This window comes from Phoenix dactylifera, chromosome 16 (assembly GCF_051530095.1).
Source record: "Phoenix dactylifera cultivar Ajwa chromosome 16, Ajwa_hap1_PhDact_Kaust_v1.1, whole genome shotgun sequence".
NCBI lineage: Eukaryota > Viridiplantae > Streptophyta > Magnoliopsida > Arecales > Arecaceae > Phoenix > Phoenix dactylifera.
In genome coordinates, this window is record NC_143205.1 from 2,199,021 (window position 1) to 2,225,734 (window position 26,714).

Below are 26,714 nucleotides of genomic sequence, written 5' to 3' on the forward strand. Positions count from 1 at the left end.
GGGTCCGACTTTGGCCAAGGCAGAAGCAAGGAAGGGATGGGGTCTCGGCAACGAACACTGACAGTGGCGGTGGTCGAAAAAAGAGAAAGAAGGATCGGTAAAAATAGAAGATGTGAAACAGAAGATTTTTCAGTCAATTTCTAGCGGGTTTCTCGGTCGGCAAGTGGTCCTATCACAACAAGGGGAAAAGTAGAAGGTAGATTCGAGCCTTACCTTGCTTCGACAAGCTCTCCAGCCTCGATTTTCGATGGGCACGGTGAATCCAAGCCATGGACTCAATGGGAAAAAAGAGGAAGAAAAGAGGCGATGGTGGCCGGCGATCATCGGTGGTGCTTGAAGAAAAATTGAGTGGACCTTATATAGAGCAGAGACTAGGGTTTTCTAGTCTCGAATGTTGGTTGATTTGGTTGCTCTTGAAGGCGCTTCACCAATTCTTTGATGTTGAAGATATTATCTTTTGGCTTGCAATGAAAAATCTTGAATGATATTTTCTTTGAAGCTTTCTCTTTCTGCTTTCTTTTTTGGCTCTAGTGGATTTGTCTTTGTAATGTTTGAGCTTTTCTTTTTTTTAGTGGTCCTATATTTTTTATATTCTATGGAGAAGGTTGGAATACTTTTCTAGCCATTAGACAGTTAATAGAGCTATTGTAATATAAAAATAGTCGTTTTGATTCACAAGAAAACTAGCTATTACTGTTGTCAAGCGTACAGGGATGACTCACCGTTTTCTGAGGCCACTCGAGATTTTCAATAGTCAACTCGTAATTTTTAGGAGTTGTCTCGAGTTTGCTTTTGTTTTTCCTGTACTCTGTCTTTCTTCAATGGTACTTGTGGAGTCAGCTCTTTTAGTTTAGGGGTCAACTCGTCAGATGACTAGGGTCGACTCTTCAATGGACTAAGTTTTACTACTTTCTATCTTTCCAGTATGGCCGTTTTAGGTCGACTCGACTGTTTCTGGGTTCGAATCTAGTTTGATTGGAGTCAGTTCGTGAATTTCATAGTTCGACTCGCCAATCTGATGATTTTCTCAGCTCTCTATTTTTTCTCTATGGCCCTTTGGGGGTCGACTCGTTTTTGTCTGAGGTCGACGCTTGCTAAGTTGGAGGCGGCTCGAGTACTTCATGGTTCAACTCATCAACGTGAGAAATTCTTTGGCTTTCTGTCCTGTAAGACTGTTATAGGGTCAACATGCGATTTGCTGGAGTTGGCTCATGAAGGCATATCGGTGAGTGACAGTGTGCCGGAGTCGACTCGTTGCAATCTTAGGGTCGACTCTTTAGGTAGCTCAGGATGAAATTTTCTATGGTTGTATGTGAGCTTCCAAAGAATATTTGCATAGCCTTTTGAAGTTCAGCTTCTTGATGTGGAGCTTCAGATGGATCGATGATTTTCACTTGAGAGTGGCTGAAGACTTTCTTCTTTCTTTCTAAAATTTATCAATTAAACTCAAAGCAATTAATTATTCAACTTTTGACTCAACTGTTTTGTATCATCAAAAACAATCCTTTAGGATCAACAGTTATATTCAAGCAATTTCCACATTGTATATGTCCTTCTAGTTTGTAATTGATAAGTTGGTTAATATAAGGTGTTGACTCCTTTGGAAAGAACTGAGTCAACAGGTATAGGGTGCCCCTCACTATTTATCTTCCAGAAAGCATTTACAAGAACGAATACAGAATCCTGGGAATTTTGAACTAATGGGACATGAATCAAGAATTAATTATTGGTGACATATTGGATTGAGAAGGGTGAGAGTTGGACTCGCTTGATCATAAAAAGAAATAATAGGGTTGTAATGTGGATGCTTATAAGTTTTGATATTCTCTCAGTTTCTAGGTTTTGGAAAGGGGTATTGATTCTGCGAATGCATTCAACTACGGATCAAGATTTTAATTCCGAAAGGGAGATCTATTATCTTTTGGAAAAATATTAGGTTGGGATGTCGTAGACTTGCTCTCAATTTCAAAGATTATATAGAACTGCTAGTACAAGATGCTGTAGGAAGAAACCTAGCTATGAGGGTAGAGAAGAGGATTAAAACTTATAAGATGCTGAAATTTCAGTCCGGACCCAAGTTTTGATCAAAATTTCCTTATGAAGATGGGCAGTGGATGCACAATGTGCAATAGAAGCGAGCATGATTCTAGGGATTATGAAATAGAGATTTGTTTACAAAATTAAATGGTTTCTAGATAGAACAGACTAACAACATGGACTTTATAAGAAAGAAGAACTGAGGAAAAAGAATTCATCTTAGAGTTCGGGATTTTCGGGTTTAAAAATGAATTGTCAAAGATTATAGAATTAGATATTTAAAAGATTGTTATATAGCAGATCTATGTTATTGAGATTAAGGTTTAATGGGAAAAGTAGTTAAGGATTGGTAAAGATGAATAGCATTTTGATTCTATGCAAAGAAACAAAAAGAAAATAGAATCTGATATAGAAAAATTGAAGAACTTAAGAAGAAACATGAAACAACAAGAAAGACCTAATGGATAGAGAAATGATAGGAAAGAATAGAACTAGACTCACTCTAGAGAAAATGAATGGCACCCACGGGGTGGTCTCACACTAGGTCCATGCTTCTTGTAAGGAATCAATGTAAAGAACAATTAATATCTTCATACCAAACATGATCTCTATCCAATTATCCAGTCATAATGTTCATATAATATTTAAACTCTATATTTCTATTGTTATATTGCAAAATCTGGCACAAGGTCTCCTCTAATTTTTTATGTTTTCAACTTATATCTCTTAAAAGTTATGACTGTTTTTTTATTATTTTCTATTTTACCTCCTTTAAATAGTCCAAGTCAGACTTGCTCTCCCGCATGACATACAATGCTTCCACTCCCCTCTTAGGTCTAATAAAAATTAGGAAAAGGAAAAAAACCTCCCAATCGCTTTAGGCCCCCGATGTTGCTGTCTCATCCCATCTCTTCAAATTCTTGTGTATTGCATAAAATACTCCTTGCATCGCTAATGTGCCTTTTGCAAATCGAATGTCCTAATTCAAAGCATTTGGTTCTGCTGATGAGATCAAAAGCATCCATCAATTTTTTTTGCCTTAGATTACTTAGTTAGGCTACCATTGACCAAGGAATGCCAAACCAACCAGAGTTAGACAATTTGGCCTATACAAAACCGAACCGGCATCAAATTGGGATGGTTTCACCATGCAGGTTGATTCGGGTATAAAATCCCTCGACCCCTCTTCCCCCCACAATTTGAGCCATCGAGCTTCGAGAGCTCCCTTTGTTTTGCAAGGACTCTTTCTCTCAGTATCAGTTGGATAAATCTTGCTGTTGACTGATCTCATATATGTAATACTAGAGAATAATACTACCCTTCTTCAAAGAACAAGTTAAGAGTTTGAGACAATAAATAAATTAAAGGGAAATTCCATCATGAAACTTAGACTCCTTCAGCAAAACTCATGCATTTAGGAGGGCTTATTCATATTCTGGTCTTCATAATGTGAATTCATCATTTCATGTATCTCATGTAAGAGGCATTTCGATGAAGTTATGGGTGGTATGAAATATTGATCAGCAACTCATGCCTAACATACCGATGTAAGATTGGATAAACCACAACAAAGTTAGACAAAGCATTTAGACAAAAGCATGTGTAGCATGATTCCTCTAAAACCAAGAAGTCAAACAAATATGCAACAAACCTATTCACACCTACAAATATCTTCATGCGAAGATAGACAAATATTTAATCGCTGAGCAGATTTAGCCGCAACTATTGTGGATGATTTTGGAGGATTCAATTTTGTCAGGCCAGGCCTATTCTCGGCGAGTCTTACTTGAGGAAGACTTGGCTACAGTGGTCGACTGGATTCGGAGCAGGTATGTCAGGCCAGACCTGTAATCTTTTGTTTATGATATCTGCCATCTTGTGGGGGAGCTAGACTCGTTTCAAGTTGCGCACGTCTTTCGGAAGGCGAACAGTGCGACGGACTGGATCGCCTCTTTTGCAGCGTACCACTCTGGGATTATCTTCTTGAAGGATTGGAGCACGTGCCGATGGCACTAAAGTGTGTTTTATATCGTGATTATTCTGAATATACTCATGACTGATGCAGTGAGACACCGGTGGAAAAAAAAGAAAGGCATTGCAATATGGAGATAGCGGCCAAGCCTGAGCACAACGGACAATTCCCTGAATTGTGATGGTTAAAGTGGACCAAGAGAGAACCTCTCGAAGCCTCGCCACCGGGTGGTTCTATATACACCCCCCCTATTGCTCAGGACACCCCCCAAAAATTTAAAAAAATTAAATACTCTCTACACCCCCCCATTTGCTAAGGACACCCCTAAAAAATTAAAAATTCCTAAATTACCCCCCACCCTCCCCACCCCCTCACCTAAATTGCTCTCTACACCCCCCAAACCCCCCCCCCACCCCGCTCTTCCCCTCCAAAACACCTCGCCAACGCCCAAAACCCCCCCGTTCCCCCTTCTCCCTCTCGTCGCCGGCATTCTCCCGATCTCCGACCACCTCGCCGGCTTCTCCCGGAACCACCTCGCCGGCTTCTCCCGAAAATTTTTTTTTCACGGTTCGTGCTCCGTTTGGCACTGGATCGCCGAACAAAAGGCTTCTGTTCGGCTGAACAGTGCCGGACAGAAGCCTTCTGTTCGGCACGGTGCAGCCGAACAGATCTGTTCGGTTGAGGGTTGCCGAACAGAAGGCTTCTGTTCGGCACTGTTCAGCCGAACAGAAGCCTTTTGTTCGGCGATCCAGTGCCGAACGGAGCACGAACCGTGAAAAAAAAAATTCGAGAGAAGCCGGCGAGGTGGTTCCGGGAGAAGCCGGCGAGGTGGTCGGAGATCGGGAGAATGCCGGCGACGAGAGGGAGAAGGGGGAACGGGGGAGGAGGGGTTTAAGGGGGGTTTGAGGGATGTTTTTTTTTTTTCTTTTCAAAACGAAACGGAGGAGGAGGAAGGGGGGTGTATGAGAAAATTTCAAGGGCAATATGGTAATTACACTAAAGGTTAGTTTGGGTATTTTTTTTTTGGTTTTTGGGGGTGTCCTGAGCAATAGGGGGGGTGTATATAGAACTACCCCTCGCCACCTCCTTTTGTCCATACTCATTGATGGTAGCATTGAAAGTGGATCCCACCTCAAGAAATTGGTGGCGGCGGTGGTGGCCATGAAGGCAACTAATTGCCCTTTCATCTCTCATTTACTTTTTTAGATAATTTGGTGCTTACTTAAAGCTAAAGCCGCTTGGGGACATGCTACAAAATTGAAACGTATCTTATCCTCTTATCATATGCAATCTGGACAAAAGATGAATCTAGCAAGTCACATGCGTGTTTCATTGTCAAATCTCTTGAAGGTATTAAGATCAGAATCGTGGAGACAACGAAAGTTTATGAAAAAGTTTAGGAACTTGGAACTACTTAGGTGTGCCATCTTCTAAATGCTCTTGTCGGCTCATTGAATTCAAGGCCGGATGCATGGAAATGGAGACAAATTTTATCAGATAGGTAGACTAATCTTCAACCTTGGCATCAATCCCAATATACTCAGATGTCCATTTATTGTAGTTGCTGCTATCCATAATCGAAAAGATTATCCACTATATCTTACGTCCGTTTGCTTTGTTGTGCATACTTGTTGCTTCGCATAAATGAAAAGGCTATTCTTTAACTATAGATCATATATTAAGAATGTTTTAAAATATGCGTAGATAGATGAATGAAGATGTTTGGAGTGCTTTAAGATCCGTGCAGCGGGTGATTCTTAAAGCACCGGTCATATGCTAAGGATTCTTTAAGATTAGCTTCACCCATAAACAACTAATATAAAAAAATATTTAATTATTAATTTTAAATAGGCTCGGCTTGGAGTCCGATTAAAAATAAGTATATTTTACACTCAAAGCCTGACCCACGATTGGTTCTAGTGGTCACATGATACCATTCTATGGAGATAAACAACAAGTTTTGTTTGGGACGATTTGGAAAGTTGAAGGGTTGGTCGGAAATTTTTTAAAATTAAAATACAAGATGTTCAAAATTAGAAGGGTTTCACTATAATTTTTTTAAAATCTAAAAACTTTGGAAACTCACATTTTTTTTTTATTTGTTTGGGAGGCCGGTGCGGCGTGGGAGCACGCTTTTCCCACTCCATTTTCGAAAGCGACGGCAGACCCAAAGCGCACCAACTCACGGACCGCGCTGGCATCCACACTCTTTGCCGGGTGGCCCAGCGAAACAGCTGTCTTTTGCGCGGTTCGCCACACCCCGAAAAAAGCGAGCTATACAAATAGCGTGGCACGGTGGGGGGGCGTTGGCGTTCAGATCCGATCAGCGTTGGCGTTCAGAGCGGCGGTAGCGGAGATGGCGATCCGAGGGAAGAATGGCGGTCCGGCGGCTGCGGTGGTGGCACTGGCGGTGGCGTTGCTCATGGCGGCGGTGACCGGATCGGCGCAGCAGGTGCCGGCGTGCGCGTCGAAGCTGGTGCCGTGCGCGAACTATCTGAACTCGACGAGCCCGCCGGAGTCGTGCTGCGGGCCGCTGAAGCAGGCGGCGAAGGATGAGACGGCCTGCCTCTGCTCGCTCTTCAACGACAAGACCGTCCTCCAGGCCTTCAAGGTTGACATCGAGCAGGCCCTCAAGCTCGCCAAAAACTGCGGCGTCGACGCCGGCACGTCCATCTGCTCCAAGTCCAACACCACCGCCACCGGTAGGTGTAACGTCATCGAGTTCTTTCCCTTTCCCACCTTGCCATTCCTTGTTTTCTCCGCCGCGTCCTTCTCTCGCGATCTGATCCGGATCAGTTGAGCCGTCCGATAAAGATCGCGTGGATGGAATCTCTTGCCGACCAAGTTCCTTAATAAAACAAAAATCCCTGAATTTTTCTTTTCTTTTTCTTCTTCTTCTTCTTCTTTATTTTTTTTCCTTTTTCATTTTTTGACCCCGTCTAATCGACCGTCCTTTCTGGGTGTTTTTCTTTCCCCGTTTGCAGCTTCGACTCCGTCTGGGTCCAATGCTACTACAGGTATGCCGATTGTGCCATAATTTTTTTTAATTAAGTTGAAGATTGTGGGTTTCAGCTTGATCATAAGTTTCTTTTGGCCCTGTTTGGAAGCAACTTGGTTTAGATGATATTGGCTATTATTGTTGGTTGGAATTGTTCAGTCTGGAAGAGTTTATGTTCTGATTAAGTATGCAGTAGTTTATGATTAAGGATTACAGCTGCAGGTCTTGCTAATTGGGTTAATTTGTTAATAAATTATAATTATCGCTGTTAAGTATTTAGTGCTTCATAGATATCCTCTCATGTCATTATTATTGTTGTTGCTCTTATTGTTGCTGGTGTTGCATGTTATGTATTTTCTTTTATTTTTTAAAATGTTTATGGAATACCAACTGCCTGAATGTCAGACATACTACATATGCAGTATTCAGGCTAGATGCTACAATCTTTCGGTAATGGTTTATGAAATTACATAAAGTCGTCACATTGTTTATGTTTGTTATTATGAATATAAGACCATTGGTTCATATGAAGCATAAAAGATTTCACTTCCTTGTACTATATGTTAATGGTATTCTTGAGCATTTGTTTGCTCGCAAGGAAAATTTCTTGGGAAACTTATTTTCCTAAGAAGATGTGGTTTTCCATTTGTTTCTTTTGCTGAAAAATTGGGAATATCTCACATCATGGAGAGTTCTTATTTTTCTTTTCCCTATACTTCGTTGCAGCCAGGCGGGCTTGTTGCTGGAAATGATATAAAAATTATTATTGAAATCATAATCAGTTATTTCAATTATTGAAGCCTATCGTCAATTGTTTCAATTATTGAAATCAAACATCAATTTCCCCTGTGGTTGTCTTCTTCTACAAAGACATTCAAGACAATTATATATAGGTGTCAGAATCATCTAAAACAGATCCAAAGATTAGTGGGGTTGGCATAGGTTTGTATTGGAAGAATGTTAGAGTTTGAAATAGAAAATTGTAAACTGATGGATACTCAAATTGATAAGGGTTTGAAGCTAAGTGATGATCGATGGTCAATGGTTGAGAAAGAGATAGTGTCCCATAGTCTAGTGGAGTCAACGGTCTTATGTACACGATGCTTTACACTTGTAGGTATTTATTTTGATGTGGTATTGAGTCATAGGGCAGTCATATTTGTTTCAAATCCGACCCGTTGAAGGTGCTGTTCGGGTGTAGGTATTAAAAATATCATCGACCCATCGGGTCTTTGAATTGGATTTGGGTATGTTAAGACTTGTACCCCACCAAATGTGCATTGGATTTGGGTTGGGTGTGGTTCAGTTCCAGGTTCCCATCGGATACCAAGTAATATATCTTGAGTTACTAATCAAGCTAAAATCATCCATTCTTGGGAATGTTTATAAATGGAACATCCAATTCATGCTTTAAAAATGAAAACATGACCATGTTTTTGTTTCTTCCATTACAATTGAACAAGTAGTTGACAGTTAACTATATAACAATGATTGACTAAAAAATTGAAATGATATACTTAAATTAAAGTCAAACATAAATTCCTAAATATGTTCCTGTGATTAGTTTTATTCTTCCTCCCCAATTAAATATAAAACAAAGTTTTTTATGTTAAGATCTTAGAAGGTATATAAGTACAACTAATATTATCCATATGTGCGTATAATAAACTAGGTAATTGGTCAGGACCATGTCGGTTTAGGTGTGTAATTGGTCAGGACCATGTCGGTTTAGGTGTTTTCAACTCTTGAAACCTCACATCAATGCCCGTATATATCCCCTTAGGCCTAGTTTGATTCTTGGATAGCTAACTAGGGGGTGGATAGCCTTAGCCATCGGCATCCACATCTTAGACATTTAACCATGAAGCTGAAAAGTGTTTCGATTGTTGCTCAGCTAACCACAACAAAAATGTGGGAAAAAACATTTGTTAGGTGGTTAACTTATATCGATAAAGAAGGCAGCAATAAGAAAATGTAAAATGTGAAGGCAGAAGGTTGTCAGATGGGGAGAAAATGAGGGAAACGGAGCTTAACCAAGCGGTTAAAGTTATGCCCCCTCGAAATACCTTTGACCAAGCTAGCTGGGTAAGTGGGCATTGATTGGCCCAGTTAACCACCCAAAAAGTGGTGGTGCTTGGCTTATTAAATAGATACCACCACTTTGTGAGGGGTTAGCTAGGAACCAAACTAGGCTTTGCTGGGTTAGGTCAGGCCGAGTTTGAGTTAGGTATATCTTTCATAGACCAGATCCAAAATTTTCATTCGTTCTGACTTTGGACTCATACTTAACCAATTCATTGGCACATCCAAGTTGGGTCCTGGTTAGGTACCAGGTTTATGGGTTGGAGTGACAGCCTTAGTGGATGTTATCATAATCTTAGGTTAACTTGGTGGTTATCTAACAAATCCTTTGAAACTTATGCGGTACAAAAGACGATATACCTTGGTGTCAAGGATCCATTCTAAGGGAGCAACATTGCTATTATGCAGATTGGGGAGTTTATAACAGTACATCAGGTTATGTGTTCTTATATGGTGGAGCAATCTTCTAAGCTTTCAACGAGTAGAGAACAACAACTATATCTTCAACAAAAGCGGAATATATAGCATGTTGTAATGCTGTTTGAGAAGCTATTTGGTGCAAAACTTTATAAGCAACTTGAACATTGTCCATGTTAGAGCTCCTATATCATATTTTGTACAATATCTCAACCGTCACGTTGGTAGAAGAGCTCAAGTTGCATAAGATGTTGAAGCATGGACTGCCGAATCAGTACTGGGACTCGTACTGGTCGACGGTCGGTACGGTTCGGTACCGAACCAGAACCGGTACGGCTAGGGCGTGTCGGTTCCATACCGACACACCCAATTTTTTTTATTTTTCAAGAATATTTAATTGGTAATTATACTTTTTGAAGTTTTTCAATATTTTTAAGTGCAATTTGACTTTTTGTTTGGTGTTGTCTTGATATTTTTTGATATTTCTATGATCTCGGTTTAATCTAATGATACATTTTATTGTTTTAAAATTATACAAATCATAAATTGATTAGTAAGATATTGTATGCTACAAAGAATAACATAAAATATCCTTAATTTAAATAGTGACGTAAAAAATATAAAATAATATAATCACTGATATACATTTAAAGTACAACATACATACCGATATCTAAAATCGGATCTAGTGGCGATGATTATTCTAGATATCTGGATCATAAGCATAGTCAGAAGACATATCAACCCATCCTTTAACCAAATGACATTGTAGTCTTGAACGTTCATCCCATAAGGAACGCGCGCCGGGTCATAAGCACTCTTGAATTTTTCGTTGAAGCTTTAGCTCTGACAGATGTCCTTTGGTTGATAATACGGCTGTGGAGGGGCCCATCCGAATATATCGGTAGCAAAATTCTACCCGTGAGATGCTCTGGGCTGTCTAGGATAGTAGCCACGAAAAGATGCCTCATATGCACCAGATCCATATCCGTATCTGTATGGGTCATGAGCTGCCTGTGGCTGTAGATAATAGGATCCAGTATACGACTCGGAATCTGATACATCTATGAATCCTACTCCACGTGCGAGGTCATCTGTAGCTGCATTGTGTCTTCCTGAATCACCTCGAGAAGCCTGTGTTTTATATGCAATCGTATCATCGCGGACTCTACCAGATCGTGTATCGTGGTTCCTTAGTGTATAGCATGCGTAAACTGGGATCACCGATATATTGAGGACCACTCTGCGACTGTGTCTCATAAATAGTGGTCTTCTCTCTTCCACTTTCTTCATGGCCAGCAGATCCATGACTATCGAAACTGTCATCGCTGCTGCTCCAAGACTCTTTGATACTCTCATTAGGGCTACAGGTGCCTTTTATTTTTTTTGGTGTGCTGGATAGCTGTATTCTTACCCTTCGTGCTTCTCTCTATTTGGCTATGTTGCCCTCCTAGCCGAGTCCACCGGATAGTGTAGTGGCCTTGTCAGTTGGCTATCTCTGAGAGTGTCTTGGACAAAGAGTTATGTGGTGACTGCGTTTCCTATGGCTGTAGCTGATCAACTGCCTTGCTGTTCGTAGAACTGGAGCCTGACTCGTAGTACGAGGGTCCAAATCGAGCTCTATGCTGGGCCACCTCATCCAGCTATCACTGATCATTCAGGCTCGCCTGCATGGCAGTTTGGATCAGTGCCTCCTCGTCATTTGGAGCAGACACCTCTTCTGACTTTCTGGAGTGATAGAAAGGTGACTCTACCGCTCGACGGTCCACCTCCGCCTTCATTTTGGTAATCTTCTCGTTTGCTGCTCTGAAATCAGCGAAGTGCTTCTTCATTAGCTACTGAACCTTTTGTGGGCATTTCCGATATATAAATACATCGGAATAACCACCAGCGAAGTGCTGCTTCAACCTTGTTACCACTCCTTTTTTAAACTCTGTGTTGCACCAGTTGGACTGCCAATGGTGCCGGCTTGAGAGCATTTGCCTATGCTTCTAGCCAATATTATGCTCTGGATCTTTTTTTCCTTGATGGCTTCATTCGTGCAGATTTATCAAGTATGTCAGTTTATCAATTATTTAAAATTAACAAAATATTAATACGACGTCAATATTTTTTATCTCAAAAAATGTATTTGATTTATCTAATACATAACCCTATTTTTTATATTTATTTATATATATTTTAATATTTTTTTAATTTTAAAAAAAAATTTATATATCATAAATTCAGAAAAATATGATTTCTACCTCATATATTACTTCTGAATTATCTAATATGTACTACTAATTATTTTGTAATTTTTGGAATTAACTATATATTTGAAATTATTTTTATATTTAAAATTATTTTTAAATATTAATATTTTAAAATTTAATTTCAGCTTAGATCCAATAATAAATGCTATATATATTTTTCTAGGCTCTCGAACATGCATAAAAGACTACTTATTTCTCATTTTTTTTAAAAATTTAGGATTGGGCTATTGTGCGCATGATTGAATCAAAATTTGAATGAATGGACACCAAATTTTTTTATAGAGAGTAACTTGCATGTCCTTAAATATGTTTCTGATTTTACATTTTTTTTAAAAATATCCTTTTTTATCTAAAAATATATTTTTAATTTTTAAAAATTATATGGAATCCAAAAATTAAAATTTTTTATGTTAGTGTGTACATCGTCCATAGATTTACACCATATAAAAAATATCAAGCCCAAATCAAAAAATTTGGCATGATTTTCTCTTATTTTATAATTTTTGAGCTATTTTTTCAAGCCTCCTCTCAAAAAAAAGAATGAAGAATATAGGAGAGAGAAAGCACAACTTATTTTGCCTTGGCTTTTTCTTCTGATAGTCTGAATCTTGTTTGTGGCTTTTTTGGAAAGAGAAAGTGACAAAGCCTGTGTTAAATTCCGTTGGGAAGGCCTTCTTGGGCCTTCCCAACACCTTCAGTGGCTTTTAAAGGCATTTTGCGGCCACTGTGGCATTATTGCCATAGTGGCAATGTAGCAATAATGCCACAATGGCCGCAATAATGCCACAGTGCCCATAGTCAATCCGGTCAAAACCGGGTTGACTCGGTGCAAACCGACCGGTTCGCATTTGTAGCAATAATGCTGCAATGGCCGCAATAATGCCACAGTGCCCATAGTCAATCCGGTCAAAACCGGGTTGACTTGGTGCAAACCGACCGGTTCGCATTGAGTCAGCATCAAATCGGCTGGTTTCGACTCGAAAAGGATCGATTCCGGTGGGTCCCTTTGCGGTTTCGGCTCATAGGAGCCGGAACCGAATTTAAATGGCAAACTGACCCGGTTTCGCCCTGGTTAGTTCGGTACTGCTTGAACCGGATGGTTCGGCCTGATTCAGCAAATCTTGTGTTGAAACATATCAAGAGGAAACCCTTATGTACATGAACAAATGGAGGAGATTATTCTAAGCATTTATTGACAACAAATTTTGGTAGGCCCAGTGATGGCAATGACTAGACCATTGGATCGACATGCGTTTGCATTCCATGATTAGTTAGGACTGTGAAGTTTATGAGTACCATATGCATAACTTATTATGATGGATTTAATGGATTATGTTCTTATGTATTATTGTTCCTATTTTGCTTATGTATTTTACATTCATGCATAACATAAATGCACCTTTGTTTTGAAATCCCGTGAACAAGCATTGTTCAACATTTGTATGGTTGAAACCATATACCTCAGCCGTCATGTTGGTGGAAGAGCCTAGGTTTCATAAGATGTTGAAGCACATCAAGGGGGAAAATTAGGTCCAAGAACAACTAGAGGAGATTACTCCAGACTCTTTACCAACAAGAGATGTTGGTAGGCCTAGTGAGGCATTGTAGACCATTGGATCGGGATGCTTTTGCATTTCATGATCAAGTAGGATCGTGAATTTTATGAGTAGCATATATATAACTTATTGTGATGGATTTAATGGGTTATGTTCTTATGCATTATTTTTCCTCTTTTGCTTATATATTTTACATTCATGCATAACATAAATGCACTTTTCCTTGTGCAATCATTTGAACAAGCTTTATTCAACATTTGTATTGTTGAAACCTGAAATCATATACTTCAGCCGTCACACTGGTAGAAGAGACTAAAGTTGCATAAAGTGTTGAAGCACATCAAGGGGGAAACTAACTATGTACAAGAGCAAATGGAGGAGATCCCTCTAGGCTATTTACCAACAAGTGATGTTGGTTGGCCCAAGGAGGCAGTGACCAGGACATTGGCTCGAGATGCTTTTGTGTTTCATGATCAATTAGGATTGTGAAGTTTATTAGTAGCATTATATGTGACTTATTATGATAGATTTAATTGATTTTGTTTTTATGTGTTATTGTTCCTATTTTGCTTATATATTTTACATTCGTGGATAGTATAAATGCACTTTCCTTGTAACATCCAGTGAACAACCTTCATTCAATATTTGTAAAGTCGAAACCATCCTAATTAAGGAGAATGAGAAGGTGCGTGAGTATGATAAGCACTTTGCCTTGGCTTGAACAACATGTGATCTTCATTTTTTTTTTTGGTGCACTGGCGTCTCACTACATACGGTCGTGAGTATGTCCGAAATACTCACAGTGCAGTGATCTTCATTAAAGATTGATATAATTTGCTTATTGTTTAGCAAATTATGCAGCCTATGTGAAGCTAGATATAATGATTGAGATGACCAACACGAGGTGTTATACTATAGTATCTTTGACAAGTAGATGATGTTAAGCCTTCATTCAGGATTTGCCGAACCATCCCAACCCAACCAAGAACCAGGATGATTCGACTTGTCGGGATGGTTTGATCTGTAAAACCTCCGAGACCCCCTCAAACCCTTCTCTCTCTGCCCCCTTCTCCCTCTCTCTCTCTCTCTCTCTCTCTCTCTCCTTTTGCCTGATTAGAGCTTCGAAGCCTTACCATGCAGTCGCTGAATGCTCCGCCGATACTTGAGATGATGCCACCATCATCGTTCAACATCAATGCCAAAGCCAATGCCCTCAATCAACACCAATGTCGACACTGACAACACTTGATCGATGTCAATGCCCCATATGCCTTTCTATTTTTTTCCTTTTCCCTCTCCCTCTTTCTCCCCTTCGTCTTCTCTTCGCACACCCAATTCTCCTCCTTATAGGGTTATCATTAGGGTTTTCTCCCTCTCTCCCCTCCTGTTCTCTCGATTCGTTGTCTCTAGTTCACTTAAGCTCGGTACGGCATGTTTTTGTATCATACCGAACTGATAGCTGGTTGGTATAGCCTTCGGTATTGGTCTGGCAAACCTTGCCTTCATTCTTGGCACCATGACATCAGACGTGATGAGATGTTCTTGAGATGATATACTATAGGTGACTCGATTGATTCTCATTCATCATTAAGTAAATAGTTACATGACTTTGGTGCCTTCAGCAATTGTTCACTTTATTAAAAGGATATAAATTAATGTGGCTAGTTTGACTATATATTCTCAAGGTTACAAGTTAATTTAACGCCTATAATGAATGCCAGCTATAGTTGTATTTGGGAAATGCCTCTTATCGATGACAGCTATATTTGTTTTTGGCGAATATCTCGACATCACTCTTTGACTACGAGCAAGTTAAAATAGGCAGTTTTGTTACTTTTTCATCGGTGATATTTTTTAGCTTCAAGTTATCCAATGCAAACTCGATGTTTTCCTAAAAAAGTTACCAATCCTTATATATTTACATCTAGGTTTGCATATGATCTTCTACTCGATAAGGTAAAAAGAAAACATATCCTAGAGCGCACTAGGTAACTCCCTCTCTCCAACCCAAAGAGTGTCTCTAGAGTGGTTGGCCACGTATGAAGCTATCTAGTCGGCAACCCCGTTGGCCTCTTTGTAGATGTGCTTAGCCTAAAAGGCCACCTCGCCACAGACCAATGCTCGGATGTCTTGAATTAAGGGGTGGTACTCACCTATGCCGCCAACACTCTGCTGGACCCAACCAATAACCGTAACCGAATCTCCCTTAAGCAGTACAGCTCTAGCTTGCAATACACGCCGAGCATAACCTAGACCAATCTATGCCACCCTCAGCTCAGCCTTCGAGATCGAGGTGTCGAAGATCTGGCAACGAGCAACCACAACCCTCCTGGAATCCGGGCCTGTGATAACAAAGCCTGCTCCTCCCCTCCTGCCGCCATCTTGCACGCATCCATCGAAACTGACCTTAAGAAAACTCGGAGGTGGAGGCTCCCAGGTGATGAACACCAATCAAGATGCTATATAAGCAGAAGTAAAGCCCCAAGTGTTCTGAGCTATCAAAGGTTCAGCCAAGAAATCCGTCTAACTAATCTCTGCTGCTTGAGCCCGGGCCCGCTCCACAACAAACCTCGGCGAGGGACAGCTTTCTTCAAAAGTTCAGGCATTCTTGGCTAGCCAGATCTGATAAGCAGTATAAGTCACCCCAATACCCGTCTGCTGAGACTGCGGGGTGATAGCCCACTATTTGAGCACTTGCAGGAAAGACGCTGAGTGACATCAAACGTCTGGCGGGGGCGCAGCTAGCCTATAAACCCTCCTAGCACGTTCACACTGGAACAGGATGTGGTCCACAGTCTCATCCACCTAGCACTTAAGGCACTAGGGGTGAATGCCCAGTCCCCTCCTACACAACACCACTCTCGTCGAGAGCCGGCCTCAGGCCACCTTTCAGAGGATTAAGGCCACCCTCGTGTGGAGACCAAATCACCAGATCCAGGCACAGTCCAACCCTGGCTGCTGCACACTCTGGAGTAAGCAGGCGACATCACCTACTCCGACCCTGAGTTTGCAGGATGTACTCCACACCTTGACGACTGGACTGGCATTCCCCAGGATCGGAAGCAACTGGATTCTCTCTGCCAGATGATCCCCAAACAACCGACCAATCTGGATGGTATCCCACCCATCCCCTCCTAGGCGAAGAAGACCGCATACTCGAAGTCCATCTAGGGCCCCGAGGTTGACCATAGTCGGCCAGAGCCACACCGGGAGTGAGTCTATCCAAGGATCCTCCATTGCATCCACACTCCGCCCATCCCCGATCAGCCACCTGGAGTTAGACATGGTCATAGGCACATACCTGCAGATCTCCTGTTAGATAGAGGAGCACCTTCGGCCACTTTGGGTTGCCTCACCAGTCTACACCGGACCATATCGAGTTGTCATCCCCTGACTCTAGAAATACTGTGGCTCCAAGACAAATCTCACTGTATGCTAGGCAATCAACGCCTCTCTCCTCATCAGAAGAGACTGCACCCCCAACCCTCCCTCGCAGGTCGGCTGGCAAATCGTTTCCCAAGCCAACAAATGCACACTGTGGCCACCCCCATAGGATCCCCATAGAAAACTCCGAAGAAGCTGCTCTATACTCATCAGCACAGTCTTCGGAACTACTGTATTGGACATAAGGTATACAGGCATAGAACTCAGGACCAGCCTGATCAGAGTCACTTTGCTCATCATGGACAGGCCGCCTTCCAACCCTCCAGCCGCTCTTGAATATGCTGTAACAAACTATGACACTCTGACACCCGCAGCCTCTTCCTAGTGATAGGAACACCCAAGTAGCTCCAAGGCTCCTCCTGCTCCCTCATACCAAGAAGCCCTTTGATCTCCTGCCTTACCTGTATCTCCGTTTTCGGACTGAAGCAGATGGTAGACTTGTAGATATTCACCCTCCGACTTGAAACCTCATAGTAGTTCTCTAGAACCCCTCAAGGGCCTGCACATCCCTCATCCTTGCTCTAGCCAAAAGGAGGCAGTCATCTGCAAAAAGGAGGTGAGAGATCGGTTAGGCTTCGGGGGCTGGAATATAAGCCTTCAACTCCCGCTCCTGACAAGTAGCCCGCAAGGCTCAAGAAAGCACATCAGCACAGATAATAAATTGATACTGAGTCAGGACTTGCTGGTTTATGGGAAGAGGAGGGGGAAAAGTGTGGTCAAGGGGAAAATGACAAAGTGACTTATGTTTTGTTATAGATATTAAAGGAGAGAGATCGGAAAGTTTTCCTCCCATGGGAATTAGTTTCCCACTTCCCATGGAAAATAGAAACCCATGTGGGATATAGGAAACCCACTTTCCCATGGGCTAGGTAAAATTCTTTTTTTTTTAAGAAATACCCTTAATCCTAGTGCTTATATCCTTTTTTTTTTCTTGTAGTCAATTTGTTAAGGGCATAAAAGGTATTTTACACAACTTTCCGCTCAACCAAACATAAGTCACTTCGGAAAGTATGCTTTCTATGCCATTTTTCCATGGCCAATCAAACATACCAAAACTATTTTCCTAGTTATAATATACCCAAGCATTAGCTTTCAAGGAAACAGTGAGATAAAATTCTGTAAAATTCTTCCTGTGAACCAAGCGAGTTCTAATATATTTAGTGTGTGCTATCATAAGAAGATCCCATCAGAAGAGTGTGCTATCTCTAACTGAAGGATATATATATATATATATATATGTATGGATGCATGCATGTATGCATATATGCATGTATGTATGGATGCATGCATGTATGGATGCATGCATGTATATTAATTGGTCTAGGTCTTCAATTTGAAGCGGCCATGAAGAAAAAATTTTAACTGATTAATGGCATACGGGTCATTGCCAATCAGGATCACATCATCAAGATAGACAAGTATAGTTATCAAGGAATTTCTATGATGGCAAATGAAAAAAGAATAATTGGACTTTGATTGAACATATGGAGCATCATGAAAGCAATGAAAAAATTTAGAAAACCATTGGTTTGAAGCTTCTTTTAACTCACTTGATGTTTTGCAGATGGGGAACATGATTCTCCTCGTGTCATGCAAAGCTAGGTGGGATAAGCATATAGAATTCCTCGTGTAGATATGATGATTTGCAAACAACAAACATGAGTCCCCCTGTCATGCAAAGCAAGAAGATTTGAATATAAACTTCCTCATGCAAATCCCCATGAAGAAAAGTATTGTTTAAATCTAGCCTATGCCAATGCCAAAAATTGGAGTCACGAGCTTTGAATTATGCGGAATTATCAACATATCAACGGTTGTGAAGTTCTCACTATAGTCTTGTCTCTCTCATTGACTACAGCCTTTGCCACAAACCATGTTTGTAGCATTAGTTGGTCCATCAAATTTGGCTCCTGTATGCCCATTTACACCCAGTTATTTGCTTTCAATGTGGAATGGTCGTGAGAGTCCAGCTATTACTTTCTTCATATGTCTGAATTTTTTTTTTGGTTGGTCATAGATTTTGGGACCTAGGATCATTGGCTGCCTAGGAAAAAGGGTGGAACATGCTTACAGATAGGCATATGAACGATCATGAGATTGGATTGAGAGAGTTGGAAAAGATGTGCAATTAAAATCATTAATCCCTTAGGAAGGGCAATTAATGAGATTCTCTTATTAAGCATCTTGAACCAAGATCAGGCGCTAAAATAACTTCTGATTGTAAAGGTCATCTCATGGTAATAGCAAGGTTGATGCATCTTCTTAAATAAGTAGGGTTTCATCCAAGATTTCAGATCATGGTTTGCTGTTCTATCCTGTACCATCCAATGTGGAGCGTATCGTACCATACCGAAAGAAAATCGATACAAAACTTAAATTCAACTTAGTACAAGCCCTGTACCACCCGTACCGAGGCGTACTGCCCGTATACCAACCTATACCGAGGTTTTTCGAGGTGAGTACTGGTCCGTACTGAGGCATACAGACTGTATCGAGGCGTACTGAGATAAAAATTGAGAAAAATAGCTGGAGAGCTATTTCGGTACAAGAATACATCGTACTGTACCTTACCAATAAAGTACTGATACGATACTTGCTACCGAAATTGCAGACCTTGTTTCGGATACTGCTGGTACGGGCTATGCAAATAGTACCATACCGGTCCGGGATCTTTTGGATCGGTACATAGTGTGGTGCTATGGGATGCAGTCCCTTATTGTGTTGGTGACTAGAACTATACTATTTCTACTAAAAATCGGTACAACTTCTAGTACCAGTATTTGAAACCTTGGTCCTTTTTCAATTGAAGTAGCTAATTGGAATGATAGCATAGATCTTGATCCCGAGCCATGACCTTAGAACTAGGATTTGGTAGAACAACCATTGAAGGGCTTCTTTATGAGAACACAATGTGATTATGGTCTCACGATACACCATATCTCATGAAACAAAGGTGCTCAAGAACTATGTAAGCTTTCTTACCATATAAGGAAAATGCATCTCTTGGCATGAGGATAAAACTTAAAACAACCATTTTAAAGTATACTTGAATAGCAGATAGGTATGTTGGGCTCTTACTAATTTGATAGGCAGCAGTTAGGATAGTCTCCCTCCGAGTATTTTTATTCGCAATAACTCCATCCTATTGTGGTCTATCCATGCAACTAGTTTGATGAAACACCCTCCATTCCTGATGAAATGAAGTTGTGTCAAATTTCTGTCAATGCTTGCTTAGCTTTTTGACTAAATTGGGTTTCTGCAAGAATAAAGAAATCCTGTAACAATTTTCGAGCATTAGATTTATAATGAATTAGATAGACCCTTGTGCAACATGAGAAATTGTCAAGAATACTAGGGAAGCAATGACATTCATTAAATGAAGATGTTTTACAAGTCCCCCATATATTGGCATGTATCAAATGGAAGGGCCTATACTAGAAATAAACTAAAAGGAAATGAATATGAGAATTTTATTTTGTCAAGGGAATAACATCACAATAAGAAATAGAAGAAATATTCATTCCAACTTGTGACTTAGATAAGGCTTGTAAAGGTGCCTAAGATGGATGCTTATAAAGTCTCATTGCTGATAAAGAGATTTCCTTACTCTAATTAAACAATTAATTTGGTTAGTTTGCTAGATAATATCAAATTGAAACCAAATCAAGAAACTACAAAGGCATCTTTTAGAAAAAAGGAAGGAGAAAGAGCGACAATGGCGATCTGATTCCAATTCGACAATTTGAAGGTGGACTTCTTGAGAAGTTACTGGAATTAAGACAATCAAAAGATACTACCATGTGATCTACTGCACTAATGCCTAAAATCCAAACTAAGAAATTTGGTAGAGGCAACTAAACAAAGAGATATATCTGATAGGCGAGTAGTTGAGTGAGAAGTACCTGCTTAGTGGACCATGTGCAGTAAACAATTAGAATTTAATCGAGCAAATGACAACACTATTTGGGCATAAAAGGAAAAGAATTCTGAGATGACATTGGAGATGGTTTTTCTGAGCTTTGACTTGCAACTAGATTCGTGAAGGAAGAAGTAGAAGAATCACTCTTGTGCAAGTGTTGTCCTGAAGGATAACCATGCAAATTGTAACATTTATCAATCATGTAGCCCACCTAATGACTGTTGTCAAACATAGGATGATAGCGTCAATTACCTTAAGACTAAATTTTTCTTAGGGATTTTTTTTACATTTATCACAATCATGAACTTGAGTTGGTGGATTGGCTGAGCAGCTAGGCAACGAACTCCCTTGATTGAAGATTAAAATCGGAGATCTCTCATTGTTCTTCTTGAAAGACCTATCATAAAGCTTTGTTCATTGGTGGTATTGGATCTATGAGAAATACCTGACTTTCCATAGCAGAATATGTCCTTAACCCCATTAAAAATTGCATAGTTTGCCTCACCTATTGATATGCATGAATGGTTTTCATAATCCCATAAGAACAAGTAAGTTGGGCTGATTTGCACTAAGCTCGTCTCATAGAATTATCAAATTTGCAAAATATTTTGCATCATTATGTTGCTCTAGATGTAGCCCACCTCTTTCAAGTTCTTTACAAATTGAGTTGATGATCCTAGATATGACTATGTTGTTGCATCTGACCCACTAAATGTTTTGGGATAAAACCATTTGTGAAGCCAAGTTTATTCTTGGCACTTGATGCCCTTAACATAGCATGACACTAAGATGGATAAGTGTCTCCAAACAAAAGGCCGAGAGATGGGAATATTCTCTAATTTATGCAAATGCTGAAGAAAATATGGAGTAGAGAAATCATCATACTTCCCACTAGTGTTGTTTGAAGGAACTATAGAGTTGTTAGAGCTTGCCATTATTGTGACGAGGGTGAGTGTATTTGTGATCTGGTTGTGGATAGGATCAGTAATGAAATGACCACGAAAAGGAACTAGATAGTGCAGTGTTTGGAATGTAGGAATCACCAAGTAAAATGATGTTGATTAAGTGACAGTGGTTTAAAAAATGTGGAAAGAACATTTAGGAGTGAATGTTAAAGACTCATCTCATGAAGTAGGAAAACATAATGTATTACTATAATTACAAGTTTTTAAATATTGTGGGATAGGGCTTTTTTTTATGGAACGGGATGTCCCTGATCTCGACAATTACGATGGTGGATGTCTCGACCTATCGCGGTCCATTTCCTGACTCGTCCTGTCCCAACACTCCAGATGGTGCCTTGTCTCGGCACTGAAGATGGTGAGATGCCTTGTATCCAATTGGTATTCAAAACCTTGCTATAATATTTAATATTTCCAAAAAGCTTTTTGATTAATGGGAGAAGTTACGATGCATGATGATCTCCACCAACTTTTTCTTTTTTTCATAGTTGCCACCCTCTAACAAATATTAATACTGTTCATACTATCAAGGATTCGAGTCCCGACGGGATGTCCCATGGGACACTAGGACGGGGTATCATCCCGAGTGTTGGGATAGGACCATCCTGCTATTGTCCTAGCGTCTCGATTGGTATGTCTTGGGACATCCCCTATCCCATGTGTCAGGATGGGGCAGAATAGCGGCACGTCTCGTTCCACAGGAAAACTAGGACAACCGCATCCCACAGGATTTTAAAACTTGCATACTACATCAATCATCCTGAAATCCTTTTGGATCTTAGATTAGTTGCACATCCAACTTGACCTTTGGTCCTTATTGTGTAGTCAAAAAAGTTCAGAGAAACGATATCTTTAGAAAATACTCTTCATGTTGACTGTAATCTTGAGCACAAGAGTTTTATTTTGTATTTTCTTGGATAGCTAGACAACATTTTAGGTAACTTGGATGTTCTTTTCTTTTTCCTGTTGTGGATGGATATGCTGGAAATGCCACCATGCCACTGTCCAGGTTGAACTGGTAACCTCTCCCCAAGGAAGAGGGATGCCAAAGTGCTAAGAGCTGTTGACAACTTGAATTGTCTGATGTACATAATATTTCCTTCTTTGATTTCTCATTGTTTCTTAACAAATCTAGCATACATCAATGTTGCTGCCCATCATAATTATAACTGATATAATTTGTCAAATGCATATCAAATCATTTCTAGCGGTCGTTTGGTTTTGCATCTTACTAAAATGGATTGATGTGAAATCTGAAACGCATGGGTTTTATGGAAAATGCATGTTTGGTTGCTTATCATGAAACTTGTCTTTGCAAAATCCAACAGATCGTGAACTGGAAAAATGAGTTTTATGATAAACAGGTCTCCCCTTATTTTTCTATAACCTGTCTTATAGAAAATCAAGTTTTGAGTATCTGTTCTAAGCAAGGTACACTGTACAGACCCAAATCGGGTGGTATAGGGTGTACCATACTGTATCGGTTCGGTATTGGTACTTGGTATGGATAGCATACCGACTCGGTATGTCTGTCGGTATGCCAAAAAAAATTTGTATCGTACCATACCGATACTGTGCTAGTGTGGCACAAATACATGATCCTATATTGAGATGGCAAACCTTGATTCCAACAAATGTCACAGATAACTAAACAATCTCTTAGCATCTTGTTGTAGCCCATATATGGAGCTAAGCCATGTGTGAGGGTCTATCATCTTGGCAACAAGATTTAGAAATGTAAAATTAAGAAAATTTAAAGATCATAAATGATGCATTGGTAATCTCAGGGGAGAGAATGCTCAAATTGTTCAAAACTCATCCTTTATAGTGGCAAAGTAAGAAATTTCCCTTTCCTTTTGAAGTCAAAACAAAATTGGGGAAAAACCTATACATGATAAATCTGAAATATTTTTAAAATTCAATTGAATGATAGGCACTACCTGCAACAAGGATGCTTATTCCTGACTGGATGTGTGATGCATGTATCTTGCATAACATGTGAATCTTCTAATGACTTGCACATCGATGGATACTTTGAAAGGATGCAGTTTTCTTTACATAAGACAGATGTATCAACATATGAATCTTTCAAGTCCATTGTTGAAAATTACTACACAAGGTTTGCTATATCGATCGGTACCATACCATACCGGATGAACCGTACCGGTACTGAACCGGCATGCAGTCTCGTACCGTATCGAGTGACACCTCGTCATTTTGTACCATACTGCATACCGATATTATGATAGAATGGTACTAGTACTGGGTCCGATACCGAGATGGCGAACGCTACTGCTATATCTTTGTTCACGGAAGTTATATTTGTTTTGATTCAAGGGTGACAATGCTTCACATAACCGTCACAGGTAGTGATGGCTATTTTTTCGAAATAAGTTTGTACCTTTATTGAAACTCGATCTTGCAAATTATGTTTGAATATTCAAAAGGAATTTAATACTCCTAACAGGCTCATGTGGTATTGTTTTCATTTTTAACTTGTCAAAAGGCTCCCTTTTCTCAGGTCAACTGATTTTGTCCCTTCCCAGTCATTTGTCATTTGGTTTTTATTTTTCTTGGATTATAACCTCTTTTCTGTTTCCACTACCAGAGTGGTCGCACAAAGTTGGCTCTCGCAAATTAGAATTTAGCATAGTTATGTTGCTTGTCTCATCATTGGAAAAGTTGGTGTTACTTGGACACATGGCACAGGAATCTGAGACATGAATGAAACCTCACTTTGGGGGATAATTCTATATCTTTTAGATGTATTCTTTTATATACAATCTATACATATGATGAATGGCTTCATAAATTGATAGAATCTTTGCTAGATGTTATGTTAGACTTGACCACTTGCATGCGAAAGTGCTAAAAGTTGTATAAGTGTGTGAAACATCAGGAAACCTAAAATATGCAATGTGTACATAACAAATCCAGAGCACTGAAGAACATTCCAATGTTGTTGTACTTATGTGGCTAATCTTTTTCTTTCTCAAGGTGATCCAATTCATGATAGCCAGACCAACATTGTGTTATCAATGTTATGAAGAATTCACGCAGTCGTGAGCTGGAAAAAGCTTATACTTTGTTGTTGCAGCTCTTGCATCATTTGTTAGTTTCTCCGACTGGCCTTGTGTCCAGCCTTTAATCTGCTTGCATTTATACTACTATGACATGTTTATTTTCTATGAACAATTGAAATAGTTAGGATCTTATGATATTTGACTGAATTCTACTCCATGCTGGGGGTGGTGGACACTAAGTTGTTTACTTAAATGCCATAAAAAACTATAATCTATGCACACATACAGAGAGAAGGTAAGCATAAATTAGTCTCTGTTTTCTATTTCTGGGTTAAATTTTAACAGTTTGAATGGCATTTCAGCCTCTTCTGTGGCAAAAAACGACAACTCTGCCATACATGGTGTAGCCTGGTTCGGAATGTCAGGCATGGCGAGCTTGCTCTTGTTCTGGTGGTCAGTCGTTGCATAGGAAGTGCTTGGTATCAGCCTCCTAGTCTAGGGAAAAAAAGAGAGAGATCTGAATACAAATTTCGGTAGGTTGTCAGTGCTTCTAGTCTCGATCTTTTTGTTTGTGTCTAACTTTGTGGGGTGTTTATCCATTGTGTTGCTAGAGATCCTGTACTTAATAAACTCTTTTCATCGTATTTTGAAGTATTATCAATAAATATCTGTTCTTAGTATCGTGTTCTTTAGCTGAATAAATATTAGTTTTTGTTACATGAAGGCTTGTAAGTTCCCATTCTTATCTCTTCTTGCAAACATTCGCTACAGATTTAATTTTATTCAATGAACTAACTACCCAGCAGGCTCCTCTTACCACTCCCTATCCCATGGTCCCTATTCTTAAATTCACACCTATCTATCTTGCCCTCACCTAATAGTTCAGGTGGTATATGGTGGCAATGTGGGGGTGCCACCTCTGGGGTTTGAGCAGATCCTTCTTGCCACTCATTATCCATTGTCTGTTGGATCTTATCTTTTGATTGTGGTTAGACCTGCATTTCTTGCCTCCTTCCATGCAGCTAAGCTCACTCCATGCACTTTCCCAATGCTCATACGATACACCGAGGGGGGGGGGGGGGGGGGGGGTCTCTGTTATTTGAACGAAACCCTGTTGCCACTCATGAGAATTTGACACATTCCAGGTTTGAAGCTGGAACCTCTCTCCCCAGTGCATGCTCTGTATAGGTACGACCAATAAGAAAAGCTAAGTCCATCTCCATGGTGGCTGATAAAACTTTAATAGATGTTGGATGCTAAATTTAATTGGCCTGAGCATGATGTTTGCTTTGGTAGATTCGCTTGCAATACACCCAGGTGGTTCCAGTGCATGTGCTATTGCACTGGTGGAGTTTAGATTAGTTATAAACTTCTTTGGAATGTGATTCCTCAGAGTTGTCATGGCTTGTGATCCAAGTATCTATTCACAGAAACCATTCCTTTGATTCGAAGATAGTGAATCAAAAACATGGTTTTCTAAACCTGCAGATGTTGGCAGAGATGAAAACCTTGATCAGAAATTTCTTGTTTACCAGTCTATTTACTGCATTGTTCAAGATAAGTTTGGTCTAGTATCCTCTCTGTATCGTGCTGAAATGCTGGCTCAATTCATCAAGGGTCCAAATCTGCGAATACTCTGTATCTGCTGCCCTAATTCTTAGAAACATACAAATAAAAGTTTGGGCTTTCTGCTCATATATCATCAACACATTTGTGATATCAATAGTAACATCTTGCTAGAGCCAAAAAAATTGCCTGCTAATCGAGCACTGTGTTGAGAATGTCAAGATGGCTTGTGTGGATCATCTTTAGCCAGGGATGTTGATGATTTCTGGCAAGATGGCTGTATGTATGGTAAATTAAATGCCACTGTGTACCCATGTATGATCCAGGTGCAGTAGGTCTGATTCCCCTCAAGAAAAAAGTGAACACCGCGTTCCCGGGATCCTTGCAGCAGACTGTGGAACCCTATTCTTCAACATTTTTGAGATCCTCTGCAGACAATTCTTAATCAGAATGGAATGATTTGGTCGTTTTTGCTGTTTCAGT

The 26,714-nt window shown here is 40.0% G+C and overlaps 1 protein-coding gene across 2 annotated transcripts; it reads left to right on the forward strand.

The window, feature by feature from the left end:
- Positions 1–6,257: 6,257 nt before the first annotated feature.
- On the forward strand, positions 6,258–25,345 carry LOC103721841 (non-specific lipid transfer protein GPI-anchored 9-like). 2 transcript variants are annotated; one of them, XM_088712835.2, is made up of 3 exons: positions 6,258–6,711; positions 6,994–7,026; positions 25,028–25,345. In XM_088712835.2, the coding sequence occupies exons 1-3, from the start codon at positions 6,366–6,368 to the stop codon at positions 25,132–25,134; spliced, it is 486 nt and encodes a 161-aa protein (XP_088568961.1). In that variant the 5' UTR covers positions 6,258–6,365; the 3' UTR covers positions 25,135–25,345. The 2 variants fall into 2 exon arrangements, with proteins under 2 accessions (XP_088568961.1, XP_026666113.4); XM_026810312.4 differs by having other exon boundaries at positions 6,298–6,711; positions 24,640–25,345.
- The last annotated feature ends 1,369 nt before the right edge of the window (positions 25,346–26,714 follow it).